The 12,563-nt window shown below is 30.6% G+C and overlaps 1 protein-coding gene across 1 annotated transcript; it reads right to left on the bottom strand.

The window, feature by feature from the left end:
- Positions 1 to 805: 805 nt before the first annotated feature.
- On the bottom strand, positions 806 to 5,881 carry LOC108194187 (agamous-like MADS-box protein MADS2). The gene is made up of 8 exons (XM_017361103.2): positions 5,427 to 5,881; positions 3,625 to 3,703; positions 3,330 to 3,394; positions 3,051 to 3,150; positions 2,764 to 2,805; positions 2,641 to 2,682; positions 1,489 to 1,649; positions 806 to 1,143 (listed from the first exon to the last, which is right to left on the bottom strand). The coding sequence occupies exons 1-8, from the start codon at positions 5,609 to 5,611 to the stop codon at positions 1,062 to 1,064; spliced, it is 756 nt and encodes a 251-aa protein (XP_017216592.1). The 5' UTR covers positions 5,612 to 5,881; the 3' UTR covers positions 806 to 1,061.
- Positions 5,882 to 12,563: the final 6,682 nt, after the last annotated feature.

Raw genomic sequence — 12,563 nt, 5'->3', positions numbered from 1 at the left:
CTACCTACTAAACATAGATGATATTCAACAAATTTAATGAATAAATGATATTTGTAGAACATATTTTACAAAATATGTTTTGATTGCAGAACATATGTGGTCTCCGAAAAATAGCGGTCTCCATAAAAAATCGCGGAGCCACCCATTAGAACTTTCCTTCTATAATTTTAATACTTAAATCAAGATACCAATATATCTCGCTATCCAAATAACGATTCATACGAAATAATGACTTTGAGTGAAAATAGAATGAAAACTTTTTATAATGGGTTTAAATGGTTAACTAGTTAATGTTGTAATTCGTCTAGCTAGATTTGTTAAATATATAATAATTAATTTATTTTCTGAAAAATGAGGATCTATATTAAAAGAGAATAGCAACGATAATTTCTATTTGTGTTCTTATTATTATTATAATATTAAATTTAAAAAATGTTGAAAACAATGCGTAAAAAATCGGAGGTAAATATTTAATCACTAAATCCGTTCCGATGCTTTTGACTTTTACACGTATTTTGAGGTGTAAAAAATATATTTGTGTACATTATTTTTTAAAATTTCTTTTTCTTAATAAATATATAGATACAAAACATTAATTTAAGAAAGAAAATTTTGATTTTGTCGAAAGAAAAAAGAAAAGAAATTTGAAAAATAATATATAGAAATACAATTACAGATGCTCAGAATTTAGATATATATGATCCATTCTAACGCTCTACCAAGGGACGCATGCTACTCAGAGAGCCGACTAAAATAAAAATAGTATCGTAACACAATTACAGATGCTCGAATTTAGATATATGTGATAGATTAAGTCAAATCTTATGCATGCAATTGTTATATGAAGGTATTTAGCAAAGAACCGAGCAATCTGGTGACTTCTCTCATAAGCCCATGCTACATAAGCCAGTCATTGCTGCCTCTTGTTTAATCTTTTTGCTATCACAAAACATACCTAATTACAATATATAGCATGGTACAAAATGGTGCATGCCAGTTTGGTTGCTTATCAAATATATATATATAGAATCTCAGATCACACAGAAGATCACACTTGATATTTAAAGCATCCAATCTGGAACTAGTCCGTTCACATTTTGGCCATTAGTTCCATTCATCTGATCAGAACCTACAGCATTATACCTGAATACATCCACATTTTCTTAGAAACAAATTGATGCAATTAGATAAATGAACATGTATACATTACACTCTCCGATCTCTTTGGATTGTTAACATTTTTGAGAGATATATTTTAAGACTCCTATATAGTATAGTTTCATTCATTATTTTAACTCTTTTTTTTCTGAAAAATTTAATGTTCAATTTTTTAATCAGAAAAAGGAAATTTTAAAAGAAATAATTATGGAACTATATATTATGTACGTCTTAAATGCGTGTCGTGTTAACAATCCAAATGGACGGAGGGAGTAGCACCGAAAAAAGGCTGGGGTGATTTTGATTATAGGTTAAGAAAGGACGTATTACCCGATTTGCAATGTAGAATTGCAGTTCAGTGGCTGAAAAAATCCCTGAGACTGCCCCTGCTGTTGTTGGTGCTGGTGGTGCTGCTGCTGCCCGTACGAGGCACTTACTTCACCGCCTGGCCATAATTGTCGTAACTGAGTCTCTGAGTGATATTCACGCAGCTGCAAAACAAAATTTTGGACCGATAAGGAGATCAGTACTCTGAAGTTTTAGCTGCAAAACCGAAAATCAGTTGCAAACAGGAATATATTTATCGTTCTGGTGTGCAGTTGTGGATGTAATATTCTACTGGATCAGCTTGTTAAAGAAGATATAAAGTCCAGACAACTGTAACTGATAAATGCAAGGTGCTCGAAAATTTTGGAGTACATTTTGATCATGTCAATATAGTGTGTACAGTTAATCGTGAATACCACTTTCCCCTCATCAATTTATTAACTGCTATTCAAAAATTGCATGTCTAAGCAAGAGTATCTTCTGCTCACAATATCCTTTACCTATATTTTTGTCTTTTTAGGGATTCTCTCTTCTAAATACCAACTCAAACCATCATGCTGGAAAATTATAGGCCATGATTTCCTATATCTACAGTACTACCAACTCCTAAAATATGCCAAAATTTTCAAATGTAGGTAGCTGTCTATACTCCCCCAGCGAGAACTTAACATGCATTTTAAAATACTATAAAACATAATTTCATAAATTATTATTTTTTTCAATAACAATTTAATGTCTAAATAGTTATAAAAAATAATAATAAGAAATTATGAAACATATACACCTTAAAATGCCTGTCAGCAAAAAAAATTAAAAATAAAATGAGAGGGACGGAGAAAATATATCTTAAAATATATTATACAGTATTTGGAAGGTAGACTATGTAGACAACTCTATAAGAGTAAAAGAGTTTTTTACATTTTCACTCTATTCCGTGCCATTTATATAAATCACTATTTCAGTTTTGTTTGTCCTAGAGTTATTGATCAAATTCAATTTATTATATAAAAAAAAAATTTAGAAAATTATGATTATATAATCCACCTGGTTCCTCCTGCACAATTTACTTTCTTATATGTGTATGTATAATGAAAAACTTTGAAAATTGATTATTCACACATAAGTTGCATAGAAATGAAGTACTCCTGCAGGTACCTTTTCCTCCAAAGCGGTGTTAGTCTCAAGCAAAATTCTTTCCTGCAGTTAAAACATTATTTAATTTAAGTTCAAAAGCTTACAAGATTGAAGATTGAAATAGCAAGTAGAAGTATTAAATACCTTATTTTGAAGTTCAGAAAGCTGGTCAAGCATATTCTGAGTCTGTAAAGCAGTTCAGAAGAGTCAAAACAAATCTTAGCTTTTTGCTTGCAAATTAGAAAGTACCATCATCATTGAGATCAAAAGGACAACATTTACGGCATATGTACAATGCTATCCATGGGAAGAGAAACAATTATGATATATGATAACTATTTGCCGTTCAATATATTGTATTAGTGCTAACGAATGCAATAAAAGTTTGCTACAGAGAAGTTGAGGCACACCCTATTATTGAGTTTCTTTACCTTGGTAGACCTAATATGCATCAAGGATTCGTCTAGTTGTAATTCCAGATGCTCGAGATCTTTTATATTTAGAGGCCCTAGGTCTTCCCCAAGAAGGTGCCTACAACATTTAACATTTTAAACTCAAAGTGAGACAACATACTAATCAACGGAAACAAAATAATTATACAAGATTGAAAATTCAAGCAACTACAAAGAAGAGTAAAGCTAGATAAACTAACTTCGTATCTCACACACACATATGTAACTAAATGTGATGGCAAATTATATAATAAGTACCTCTGATATTGTTGTAGGGAGTCGTATTTGCCTTTGAGTTTTAGGTATTCCCTGTAGCTGTTTTGCTAAGAACATAACAAGAAGTAATTCATGCAAGAGATTAGGAACAAATTGAGTTTAACAATCTAAGAGTAGTACAAAACGAAGTGCATAACTGGTTGCATTGACAGATACATCTGCAAGCAAGCCTAATTGCTGACCCTGTTGTCCTGTTGTATTTTCAACAAGTGCATATCCAGATACTCTATGTGATGAATAATAAATTCCAGTGACAAACCACATTAAAATAATCTACCTCTAAATCTTTGGCTGTCCGGTTAACTTCCAGTGTCCCATGGCTGCAGTTTTGGTACCTTTCAAGTGTCTTAAGCATGCTGGGTTTTGGTCAACAAAGAAGAATTGCTTAGTTAGTAGTTGATGGTAAGGAACAGGAATATGAATATGATCTGTACTTCGGTAAATAAAATTATAACATATACGAACTAATAAATACCATATATCAATCCATTACTTGCAATCTTGATGCTCTAAAAGGAGCAAATAGTTCTCATGATGAACACACAAACATATATAACAATATATAGAGAATTTTGATCAATCCTCAACCTCTAGTCACCGATGCAATATGCACTAATACTCGAACCCTCAACCTCTGGTCACAAATACTGTACAAATTATCTGGTATAAAATATCTCATATTCCATTTTGAAACTTAAAGAAGAGATAAATCATCTTGCATAAAGATATCAGGACAGGAGTGGAGAACAATTTACAAGATCTAAATGAGCATCCAGTTCTAAGATCTTTAGGCATACAGAAAGCTAGTTAACTTGCACCTGGGAACCATGCGTAAACAGAATGATGTATTATTACAGCTATACCAAAACTAGCCATAGAATCAAAGTAAAGGAGTTGAATGGTTTTGAGTGGTTAATATCCATGGGATACTTTGACACTGCTTTTCCATGAACCACTTTGTTGATAAATAATAAGAGAGATTCAATGGCTCTGCTACAGTAATACAGTTACATCTTTCTCTATATATGAACATTTTAATAGCTAGTAGTGCTGCAATTTAACACTCAGAAGTATGTGCGTTGAGAAAAACTTAAATGTTTGTGAGAGACAGTGTGCATAAGCAGTTCATTTCTTCCTATTTCTTTTTATGTCAAAAATAAGAAGTCCTTTATCATCATGAAACCCATTGAAAATAGGTTAAAAAGTTCAATATATTAATTTAATTTGACCATCTGCTCAAAGAGAATCCTTGTAGGTATGCACTAGTGGAGGATCAGCATTGGATATATGTCAGTTATATATTGGTTGCATGCTTATCAGTGAAATCAACTAGCTAGGTCCTGATTGAACCTCCTATAAATTCAACCATATACTGTGGTATTGTATACATTTATTAACAACAAATAAATCATACTAGCTAGTAACAAATCATGAACAATATAATAGACAACAAATTAAAGTGTTTTTTTTTTTTTTGCTAAATCAAGTTGAAAGCTTTTATATCAACCAGAACTAGTATTTACATTTGTTGCAGCAAAGCTTTTGAAGACAAACTTGCACTTCTCAAACCAAAGTTGAATGATTGTACCAAAATATCATTTTGTACAATTGGATCTGGGTAGAAACTTAAAAACTTTATAATAGGTGACCAGCTATATATATGTATATATTAAAATTAGGGAAAGTGCAAAGGGGAGCAGGGAAAGCAGAAATAAATGGCTTGACTCCATTTACAAAGAACATCTATTTATATAGAGTTGATCCCAATATAGATCTGAAATTTTAGCTACAACTTTATCCTCATTTGCACATATATATTTATGGTTTGTTCAAGAACCAATATAAAGATGCAAGTTGAAATATAATAAAGAAATCATTTGTAAGATCTAAAAGTACATGCTTTATAACACAAGATTCACACATCAAAAAACCTTAATTTCATCCCCACAAAATGAATTAAGTGGTGCAAAAACCAATGTAAAATATAAAAAGATTAAACCTAAATAAGGTGAGAAGAGAATTAATTAAATGGAGATGAGGAAAAAGAGAAAGAGAAGAAATGTAAAAAGGAAAGTATACTTGGAAGTGCTGCAAAACTCGTAGAGCTTGCCACGGTTAGAGAAGATGATGAGAGCAACCTCAGCATCACAAAGCACAGAGAGCTCATATGCTTTCTTCAACAGTCCGTTCCTTCTCTTTGCAAATGTTACTTGTCTGTTTATTTTGTTCTCTATCCTCTTCAACTCCACTCTTCCCCTTCCCATCCTTCCACTCCCTGATCAATTATATATCTCCAAATCTATGTTTATTATTCTATCTATATATGACCAAATGGATGTAAGACACTAATAAAGGAACCTGGTTCCAAACCCTAGAGAGAGATAAAAGTAAACACGAGAGAGAGATATAAAAGTAAACACGAGAGAGAGAGGGAGGGGGAGAGAGAGAGAGAGAGAGAGAGAGAGAGAGAGAGATTGATTGCTTTTTGTGTTCTGGGTTACTTTATCTTGTAGTTCATCTTGCTTGTTCTGGTTGCATTTTTATTTTTTTAAAGATGGAATCTCAATAATAACCCTAGGATAAGAGAATGCACTGGAGTCCACAACTTAGGGTTGGTGTTATTTCCACTTTCAACGCCCTCTTGATCTTCTTTTAACCATTTCAGATCCTTACCAGACTGAATTTAAGGCTGTCGTGGAACTTACGTGCCATAGTAGACAAGGGTCAGGAGAAGATACGAGGATTACGTGAGAGGATGGCGCGTGAGGTGGTCTGGCTTTGTCCTTGTTGGGTACTGTATTAATGTAGGTTTTGTTTTTGTGTTGAGAATCACTGATCATAACGTCGTCATTAACCTTAAAATAGATGCACACGTGTCGGGTCACGACTGGTTCCATTTATTTATTTTAATTCTCCGCAATGTTTGATGAAATGTAACCAGGGTTAGATATTGATATGGAGCTGGCCCCTACAACTTTTGTTTTAGTTTGTATTCTTGTAGACTTTGTAGTCCTGTAGAAATGATCAGATCAAAGAACACGATGTATGTATTATGATACGAAGTATAGTATATAGACTTTTAATAAACTAGTTGAGAAACCGTGCGTTGCGGCGGCCTATAAAAATTATATTAATGATTCAATATTAATATTTGTAGGATAAATAAATTTTATATTATAAAAATCTTGATGTAATACCAATACTAATATATAAAATTGTAAAATTGGATTATAATTCATGTTGAAAAAATGAAAATAAATTTCTACAAGTAATTAACGATTTAAAGCACGCCGGATCTTAATTTTATTTGTGTTTTTTTTTTTAAGTAATCATGTTCTTACATTGTCACATTCCTCCAATTTTTTTGGATTGATTGTGCACAAAAACATCTAACTTAAATTCGTGAGATAGCGGTCTATAACTTCCCTTACTTGTAACAACCCTTATTTTTTTAAAAATCTTCACTTAAAAGTTGCTTACACGGAGCAAACAGATAATGCATGAATAATTTTTTCCTGTGTGCAAAGTAAATCATATAAAAATTAACAACAAAAAACATGTTCAATGAAAACAAATATTATAAAAGAATACCAACAAACATACATCATTAATAATTAATTTATTGATATCATTCATCAATATCATGTCAAGACTATATTCTTCTCCCGTGTTTGGATTTGTCGACTCCCTCCCACATAGTGGTCTATAACTACCTTTACTTGCAGCAACCTTTATTTATTTTTTTAATACCGTATAAACAGTCTTCACTTATCGTGGCAGAAGAACGGCACCACCGAATTAGAAATCGAGCAAGAGAACTATCACCGAAGAGAGGAAGGATTGTGGTATTGAGAAAGTAGGTTGTGTTTAGATGATCCAAAACCCTACAGCCTATAGAGGTATTTATAGGTGCAGAGAGACTTGTGCGCTACAATTTTCCATAATTAAATAATCTAGCTTGCAACAATTTGTTTTTTAATATCGTATAAACAGCCTTCACTTATCGTCGCAGAAGAACGACACCACTGAGTTAGAAATCGAGCAAGAGAACTATCATCGGATAGAGGTAGGGTTGTAGTATTGAGAGGGAGTAGGTTGTGTTTAGATGATCTAAAACCCTATAACCTATAGGGTATTTATAGGTGGAGATAGACTTGTGCGCTACTTTTTTCCATAATTAAATAATCTGAAATAAAATCAGATTAAAACTTTCAGGCTGCTATATTCCATAAATAATCTGAAAAATCAGATTCTGAAACTTGCTTCTAATATATATGAAACTAAAAAAGGTAGTTCTAATTTTTGATATTTTTCATCCAAAAATTCCAGAAAATTAGAAAAATAGAATGGAGCGATGTGAGATGCGCCACCTACATGCCCAATAATCTGAAACAAAATCAGATTAAAACTTTCAAGCTGCTATATTCCATAAATAATCTGAAACAAAATTAGATTATGAAACTTGCTTCTAATATATCAGAAATTAAAAAAGGTAGTTCTAATCATCAATATACTTATATAAAGGAGAAGCGAGGGGCGTGTAGGTGGCGCCTCTCACATCGCTCTGTTCTATTTTTCTAATTTTCTGGAATTTTTGGATGAAAAATATCAAAAGTTAGAACTACCTTATTTAGTTTCGGGTATATTAGAAGCAAGTTTCAGAATCTGATTTTGTTTCAGTTTATTTATGGAATATATCAATAATTAGAACTACCTTTTTTAGTTTCGGATATATTAGAAGCAAGTTTCAGAATCTGATTTTGTTTCAGTTTATTTATGGAATATAGTAGTTTGAAAAATTTAATCTGATTTTGTTTCAGATTATTTAATTATGGGAAAGAGTAGCACACAAGTCTCTCTGCACCTATAAATACCCCTATATATTGTAGAGTTTTAGATCATCTAACCACAACCTCCTATCTCTCAATACCACAACTCTACCTCTCTTTGGTGATAGTTCTGCTTGATTTCTAACTCGATGGTGCCGTTCTTCTGCAACGATAAGTGAAAGTTGTTTATATAGTATTAAAAAAATAAAGGTTGTTGCAAGCAAAGATAGTTATAGATCGCTATGTGGGAGTCGACAAATTGAAACAGGGGAAAAGAATATAGTCTTGACATGATATTGATGGATGATATCAATAAATTAACTATTGGTGATGTATGTTTGTTGGTTTTTTTTTTATAATATTTGTTTTGTTCATTGGACATGTTTTTTGTTGTTAATTTTTATATGATTTACTTTGTATACTGGAAAATATGGTGGAGAAGCGAGGGGCGTATAGGTGACGCCTCTCATATCGCTCCGTTCTATTTTTCTAATTTCTGGAATTTTTGGATGAAAAATATCAAAAATTAGAACTACTTTTTTTAGTTTCGAGTATATTAGAAGCAAGTTTCAGAATCTGATTTTGTTTCAGATTATTTACGGAATATAGTAGCTTGAAAGTTTTAATATGATTTTGTTTCAAATTATTTAATTATGGGAAAGAGTAGCACACAAGTCTCTTTGCACCTATAAATACCCCTATAGATTGTAAGGTTTTGGATCATCTAAACACAACATCCTCTCTCTCAATACTACAACCTCATGGATTTAAGTTGATGTTTTTGTGCACAACAATCCAAAAAAATTGGCTGAAGGTGACAATGTAAGAACATGATTACTTTTTAAAAAAACACAAATAAAATTAAGATTCGTCGTACTTCAAATTGTTAATTACCTGTATAAATTTATTTTCATTTTTTCACCATGAATTATAGTCCAATTTTGCAATTTTATGTATTAGTATTGATATTACATCAAGATTTTTATAATATAAAATTTATTTTATCCTACAAATATTAATTTTGAAACGTTAATATAGTTTTTATAGACAACCACAGAATTATTTTATTCTACAAATATTAATATTGAATTATTAATATAATTTTTATAAGCCGTCGCAACGCGCGGCTTCTCAACTAGTTTTTGATATTTTTCATCCAAATCCAAAAATTCCAGAAAATTAGAAAAATAGAATGGAGCGATGTGAGATGCGCCACCTACACGCCCAATAATCTGAAACAAAATCAGATTAAAACTTTCAAGCTGCCTTATTTAGTTTCGGGTATATTAGAAGCAAGTTTCAGAATCTGATTTTGTTTCAGTTTATTTATGGAATATATCAATAATTAGAACTACCTTTTTTAGTTTCGGATATATTAGAAGCAAGTTTCAGAATCTGATTTTGTTTCAGTTTATTTATGGAATATAGTAGTTTGAAAAATTTAATCTGATTTTGTTTCAGATTATTTAATTATGGGAAAGAGTAGCACACAAGTCTCTCTGCACCTATAAATACCCCTATATATTGTAGAGTTTTAGATCATCTAACCACAACCTCCTATCTCTCAATACCACAACTCTACCTCTCTTTGGTGATAGTTCTGCTTGATTTCTAACTCGATGGTGCCGTTCTTCTGCAACGATAAGTGAAAGTTGTTTATATAGTATTAAAAAAATAAAGGTTGTTGCAAGCAAAGATAGTTATAGATCGCTATGTGGGAGTCGACAAATTGAAACAGGAGAAAAGAATATAGTCTTGACATGATATTGATGGATGATATCAATAAATTAACTATTGGTGATGTATGTTTGTTGGTTTTTTTTTTTATAATATTTGTTTTGTTCATTGGACATGTTTTTTGTTGTTAATTTTTATATGATTTACTTTGTATACTGGAAAATATGGTGGAGAAGCGAGGGGCGTATAGGTGACGCCTCTCATATCGCTCCGTTCTATTTTTCTAATTTCTGGAATTTTTGGATGAAAAATATCAAAAATTAGAACTACTTTTTTTAGTTTCGAGTATATTAGAAGCAAGTTTCAGAATCTGATTTTGTTTCAGATTATTTACGGAATATAGTAGCTTGAAAGTTTTAATATGATTTTGTTTCAAATTATTTAATTATGGGAAAGAGTAGCACACAAGTCTCTTTGCACCTATAAATACCCCTATAGATTGTAAGGTTTTGGATCATCTAAACACAACATCCTCTCTCTCAATACTACAACCTCATGGATTTAAGTTGATGTTTTTGTGCACAACAATCCAAAAAAATTGGCTGAAGGTGACAATGTAAGAACATGATTACTTTTTAAAAAAACACAAATAAAATTAAGATTCGTCGTACTTCAAATTGTTAATTACCTGTATAAATTTATTTTCATTTTTTCACCATGAATTATAGTCCAATTTTGCAATTTTATATATTAGTATTGATATTACATCAAGATTTCTATAATATAAAATTTATTTTATCCTACAAATATTAATTTTGAAACGTTAATATAGTTTTTATAGACAACCACAGAATTATTTTATTCTACAAATATTAATATTGAATTATTAATATAATTTTTATAAGCCGTCGCAACGCGCGGCTTCTCAACTAGTTTTTGATATTTTTCATCCAAATCCAAAAATTCCAGAAAATTAGAAAAATAGAATGGAGCGATGTGAGATGCGCCACCTACACGCCCAATAATCTGAAACAAAATCAGATTAAAACTTTCAAGCTGCTATATTCCATAAATAATCTGAAACAAAATCAGATTCTGAAACTTGCTTCTAATATATCGGAAACTAAAAAAGGTAATTCTAATTTTTAATATTTTTCATCTAAAAATTTCAGAAAATTAGAAAAATAGAATGGAGCGATGTGAGAGGCACCACCTACACGCCTCTCGCTTCTTCTTTATATAAGTATATTGATGATTTAGACCAAAAGTCATAAAATTATGTTGATGATTAAGCAGACTATATATGCAAATGTTGATCGAGTCGATCGTCGAGTTGTCGGCTCTTCAAAAATCACAATATTGGGAGGAGAGTTATGGGCCCCCATTTACTGAGATTGAAAAAGCCAAAAAGGTGTGCTTATTTTTCAGGCAGAAGTTTTCTAATCATGATCATGGTCGGATCAGTTGAAATTTTATAATATTTAATATTCAATTTGTCATATTCTGGTTTGGGTTTGGGTTTAGATATCAAAAATAAATGTTCAAATCCGATGTGTCAGATCTTATCAGATTTTGATTTAGATCTTACAATAATAATTAATTAAAAATAAATAAATCTATATTATTGTAATATATGATAGGTAACACTTTTTCTGAATGTTAATTATACAAAAATAGTAGCGAACAAACAGATGGTGCAGTGAAGTTTTGACTTTCTTAAATGTAGGTCAAGAATGTGAACACTTCGACATATATATGTGTTTAATTAAAAAATATTAGTACTCTACGTATTTATACAATTCAATATTAGCATAAAAATATATTAAATTAATTATCAACAATTTATCCAACTTACCGCATATAAACATTACATTTAATTATATAAATAATATATATATATATTATTGTTATAAAACTATATAAGATATTAACTTGTTTAATAATTCATGATATGAATTATGATGCATTATACATGTGTATATGTTATTGGATATTTTGAATTTTGGATTTCGGTTCGGTGATGCGTAAGATCCAAATGTAGATCGAAACTCTTTCGGGTTTGAAAAAATGATTCGAAACCGAATTCAAATAAAAAAGAATCGGGTTCAAGTAAATGCAAACGGATCGGAAATGGCAAGAGAGTGTAATATTTTTCTTAATCATACTTGTAACTAGGCCTGACAATTTGACAGCTAGCACGGTAACACGAAAAAAAATTGATATGAATTTCAAATTTCGATACACGAAATATGAACATACATAAACACCAAATTATACGATGGATTTCGTATCAGATATGTGTTTTCTGTTGGCACATGAAATACAATATGAAAGTACACAAAATATATATGTACATAGTTTGTATTATATAATATATTACATATATAATTTGTAAAAAATACATATTTATATATATAATATATTATAGATACATTAACAAATTTTTATGGAATCGTATGTAAGTATAAATATATTATTTATATTTAGTAAAACTATAAAAGAAACATACAAATTAAAACTATTTTTGATTAAAATCATATTAATATTTTATATATAGTGCACATGAAATGTAACCAAGGAATACACAAAATATTTCGGAACAGATGCGGAATTTAAATTAAATACACGAAAACGGATTACATCTTTAAATATATAAAATTTTTTTAAAAAAAAACACGAAACAAAAGTATACGAAACGAAACGATTCTCA

Source organism: Daucus carota, chromosome 7 (assembly GCF_001625215.2).
Source record: "Daucus carota subsp. sativus chromosome 7, DH1 v3.0, whole genome shotgun sequence".
NCBI classification, from domain to species: Eukaryota; Viridiplantae; Streptophyta; class Magnoliopsida; order Apiales; family Apiaceae; genus Daucus; species Daucus carota.
This window is presented reverse-complemented; position numbering and strand designations above follow the sequence as displayed.